The sequence below is a fragment of the Nerophis lumbriciformis genome, linkage group LG01 (genome assembly GCF_033978685.3).
Source record: "Nerophis lumbriciformis linkage group LG01, RoL_Nlum_v2.1, whole genome shotgun sequence".
NCBI classification, from domain to species: Eukaryota; Metazoa; Chordata; class Actinopteri; order Syngnathiformes; family Syngnathidae; genus Nerophis; species Nerophis lumbriciformis.
Genome location: NC_084548.2, coordinates 72,110,001 through 72,115,452, shown reverse-complemented (window position 1 = coordinate 72,115,452; position 5,452 = coordinate 72,110,001). Strand labels below are relative to the sequence as shown.

The 5,452-nt window shown below is 25.2% G+C and overlaps 1 protein-coding gene across 1 annotated transcript in view; it reads right to left on the bottom strand.

Moving 5' to 3' along the window:
- Positions 1-5,452, bottom strand: part of dgkaa (diacylglycerol kinase, alpha a) — a 132,903-nt gene continuing 127,451 nt past the window's right edge. Inside the window, exons 22-24 of the mRNA XM_061925405.1 lie at positions 4,182-4,299; positions 3,364-3,424; positions 1-286 (exon numbers count right to left, since the gene is read on the bottom strand). Coding sequence (XP_061781389.1) covers positions 206-286; positions 3,364-3,424; positions 4,182-4,299 — 260 coding nt within the window. The 3' untranslated portion in view covers positions 1-205. The remainder of the gene's footprint in view (positions 287-3,363; positions 3,425-4,181; positions 4,300-5,452) is intronic.

The following is a 5,452-nucleotide window of genomic DNA, read 5'->3' as shown; positions in this document are numbered from 1 at the left end:
GATTCGGATGATCTGATTGGCTGTGAGAAGTCACATGGTTGTAAATGGCGATACATTCACTTTTATGGCATCTTATTTTTCTTATGTTCATTTCTGATTTCTAACAAAAAAATGAATATATATTAAGCCCTGGATTTTAGTTGTTATAAATCAATTTTTAGGAATACTACTAACTTTATGGTGCTGTTTGCTAAACAGTCTGCTTCTATTTGTAGTTGAAGAATCCTGACGACTTGGTCTGAGGAGCCATCAACATGCTCGCTTGGTTCTTGTGTGTGATGTGGATCTGAAAGCACAGTGCAAACCTTTCATGAGAAAATATTATAACAAGTACACAAACATTGTAATAACAAGTACCGGTACACAAAAAATATAATAACAAGTAGACAAAATGTATAATAACAAGTAGACAAAAATATAATAACAAGTTGACAAAATATATAAAAACAAGTAGACAAAAATATAATAAGTTGACAAAAATATAATGACAAGTAAACAAAAATAAAATAACGAGTAGACACAAATATAATAAAGTTGACAAAAATATAATAACAAGTAGACAAAAATATAATAAAGTTGACAAAAATATAACAACAAGTAGACAAAAATATAATAAAGTTGACAAAAATATAACAACAAGTTGACAAAAATATAACAAGTAGACAAAAATATAATAACAAGTTGAGAAAAATATAATAACAAGTTGAGAAAAATATAAGTTGAGAAAAATATAAGTTGACAAAAATATAATAACAAGTAGACAAAATATATAATAGGTAGACAAAAATATAATAAGTAGACAAAAATATAATAACAAGTAGACAAAATATATAATAACAGGTAGACAAAAATATAATAACAAGTAGACAAAAATATAATAACAAGTAGACAAAAATATAATAACAAGTAAACAAAAATATAAAAACAAGTAGACAAAAATATAATAAGTAGACAAAAATATAATAAGTTGACAAAAATACAATAACAAGTACACAAAAATATAATAACAAGTAGACAAAAATATAACAAGTAGACAAAAATATAAGTTGACAAAAATATAACAACAAGTAGACAAAAATATAATAAAGTTGACAAAAATATAACAACAAGTTGACAAAAATATAACAAGTAGACAAAAATATAATAACAAGTTGAGAAAAATATAATAACAAGTTGAGAAAAATATAAGTTGAGAAAAATATAAGTTGACAAAAATATAATAACAAGTAGACAAAATATATAATAGGTAGACAAAAATATAATAAGTAGACAAAAATATAATAACAAGTAGACAAAATATATAATAACAGGTAGACAAAAATATAATAACAAGTAGACAAAAATATAATAACAAGTAGACAAAAATATAAAAACAAGTAGACAAAAATATAATAACAAGTAGACAAAAATATAATAACAAGTAAACAAAAATATAAAAACAAGTAGACAAAAATATAATAAGTAGACAAAAATATAATAAGTTGACAAAAATACAATAACAAGTACACAAAAATATAATAACAAGTAGACAAAAATATAACAAGTAGACAAAAATATAAGTTGACAAAAATATAATAACAAGTAGACAAAAATATAATAATAAGTACACAAAAATATAATAACAAGTAGACAAAAACATAACAAGTAGACGAAAATATAATAAGTTGACAAAAATATAAAAACAAGTAGACAAAAATATAAAAACAAGTAGACAAAAATATAATAACAAGTAAACAAAAATATAAAAACAAGTAGACAAAAATATAATAACAAGTAGACAAAAATATAATAACAAGTAGACAAAAATATAAAAACAAGTAGACAAAAATATAATAACAAGTAGACAAAAATATAATAACAAGTAAACAAAAATATAAAAACAAGTAGACAAAAATATAATAAGTAGACAAAAATATAATAAGTTGACAAAAATACAATAACAAGTACACAAAAATATAATAACAAGTAGACAAAAATATAACAAGTAGACAAAAATATAAGTTGACAAAAATATAATAACAAGTAGACAAAAATATAATAATAAGTACACAAAAATATAATAACAAGTAGACAAAAACATAACAAGTAGACGAAAATATAATAAGTTGACAAAAATATAAAAACAAGTAGACAAAATATAAAAACAAGTAGACAAAAATATAATAACAAGTAAACAAAAATATAAAAACAAGTAGACAAAAATATAATAACAAGTAGACAAAATATATAATAACAAGTAGACAAAATATATAATAATAGGTAGACAAAAATATAATAACAAGTAGACAAAAATATAATAACAAGTAGACAAAATATATAATAGGTAGACAAAAATATAACAACAAGTAGACAAAAATATAATAACAAGTAGACAAAATATATAATAATAGGTAGACAAAAATATAATAACAAGTAGACAAAAATATAATAAGTAGACAAAAATATAAAAACAAGTAGACAAAAATATAATAACAAGTAGACAAAAATATAATAACAAGTAGACAAAAATATAATAACAAGTAGACAAAAATATAATAAGTTGACAAAAATACAATAACAAGTACACAAAAATATAATAACAAGTAGACAAAAATATAACAACAAGTAGACAAAAATATAAGTTGACAAAAATATAATAACAAGTAGACAAAAATATAATAATAAGTACACAAAAATATAATAACAAGTAGACAAAAACATAACAACAAGTAGACAAAAATATAATAAGTTGACAAAAATATAAAAACAAGTAGACAAAAATATAATAACAAGTAGACAAAAATATAATAACAAGTTGACAAAAATATAATAACAAGTAGACAAAAATATAAAACCAAGTAGACAAAAACATAATAACAAGTAGACAAAAACATAATAACAAGTAGACAAAAATATAATAACAAGTAGACAAAAATATAATAACAGTAGACAAAAATATAATAACAAGTAGACAAAAATATAATAACAAGTAGACAAAAATATAAAAACAAGTAGACAAAAATATAAAAACAAGTAGACAAAAATATAATAACTAGACAAAAATATAATAAGTAGACAAAAATATAAAATGAAGTAGACACAAATATAATAACAAGTAGACAAAAATATAATAACAAGTTGACAAAAATATAATAAGTAGACAAAAATATAATAACAAGTAGACAAAAATATAATAACAAGTAGACAAAAATATAAAACCAAGTAGACAAAAAAATAATAACAAGTAGACACAAATATAAAAACAAGTAGACAAAAATATAATAACAAGTAGACAAAAATATAACAACATGTAGACAAAAATATAAGTAGACAAAAATATAATAATAAGTAGACAAACACAAGTGTGGTAGGTACTGTACCGACCGTGCACGGCGGCTGCATCCACGGCTCCCCGTCGATCTGCATCGGCAACGCTTTCTTGGTCCTGACATGACAGAATGGAAAGCTTCATTGTTAGTTTGTTTGTTAGCAGGACTACACAAACATTATTGAAACTTTAGGAGGTGACATTACTGAAGTCTGGACAAAAAAGTAGGAAAGAGAAAGTTATTGTCTCCAAAACGGAACACGAATGGTAAAGTCCTGTCTGTCTAATGCTAACGTACCAGAAACAGGAAGTAGCCTGCCTGCTAACATACAAAAAAGTTTAAAAAATGGTTATATCACAGTGTTTTTTTTGCAAAAGTAGAATTCAAATAGCAGACATTAGCATGTCTATGCTAATGTTTCTAGAGACTATTCGTGGCGCGTAGCACGTCAACAACTAGCTTATGTAAATGTAGTCTGTGGAACGCTCTCCCTGACCACCTGAGGGCACCACAGACTGTGGATGCTTTTAAAAAAGGCTTAAAAACCCTTCTTTTTAAAAAAGCTTTTTTTTAGATGTATGTATACTAGTTCTAGTTATTAGGCTGTTCTGGTTTTTATTTTATTTTTTTAATCTTTTTTTTTTTTTTTAATACACTGTAGCACTTTGAGGTTGTTTGCTCAATATAAAGTGCTTTTTACAAATAAAATCTATTATTATTATTATTATTGTGTCTAAACGGCTAATCTGCTGCCTCCTTCTTGTCAGAGCGTGGTTAGCGTAAGTGCACAAACTGAGGTCGTCAGGACCGTCTGACAATGACGAGTCGTCACCCTCTCTGGCCGACGGGCGAGTCAAAACGTGTCTTTGTCACCTGATGGTGAGCTGCGACGTCTTGGCGAGCCTCACGGCGCTCTTCAGGCCCGTGTAGATCTGGCCCATCTCCATGGCGCCCTCCAGGCCCACCACCTCCAGTCGGCGGTCGCTCAGGTCTGCGAAGCAACCACAGAAATGCAACTTCCAGCTTGTTTGCTGCCATCTTGTGGCCGTGTAGTGATCCTGCGTCAGTTTAGTAACGGCATTGATGCAACTTCTTCACCTCATTGGCAGGTGTACCTAATGTAGTGACTAGAGTTGTCCCGATACCAATATTTTGGTACCGGTACCAAAATGTATTTCGATATTTTTCTAAATAAAGGCGACCACAAAAAATGTCATCATTGGCTTTATTTGAGCAAAAAAATCTTTGGGTACATTAAACATATTATTATTATTATTATTATTATATTATTGTAATTTAGTCTGTTATTCTTAAGTCCGACTTAACTACTGTGGAGTTGCACCACATTAAAACAGTGACTTCCTGTTCACTACAAAGCGAGCTTCAAAATAAAAGCACCTGGGTTCTGCCATAGAAATGAACACAATGCACACATGTATTAATGTTTTAGATGATTCATCACAGGAAGTAAAACTTTGAAGCCATGTAGTCAAGATAAGGTGGTCTCGATATCAATATTTTGGTACCGGTACCGGTACCAAAATGTATTTAGATACTTTTCGATACTTTTCTAAATAAAGGGCTCCACAAAAATGGCATTATTGGCTTTATTTTAACAAAAAATCGTAGGGTGCATGAAACATATGTTTATTATTGTAATTTAGTCCTTAAATAAAATAGTGAACATACTAGACAACTTGTCTTTTAGTAGTTTCCTCTTATATACACACATATATATATATATATATATATATACACATATATATACATATATATATATATATATATATATATATATATATATATATATATATATATATATATATATATATATTAAAATATATGTGTATATATATATATATATATATATATATTAAAATATATGTATGTATATATATATATATATATATATATATATATATATATATATACACATATATTTTAATATATATATATATATATATACATACACATATATTTTAATATATATATATATATACATATATTTTAGTATTTTAATATATATATATGTATATATATATATATATATATATATATATATATATATATATATGTATATATATATATATATATATATATATATACACACATATACATATACATATATATATATATATATATAT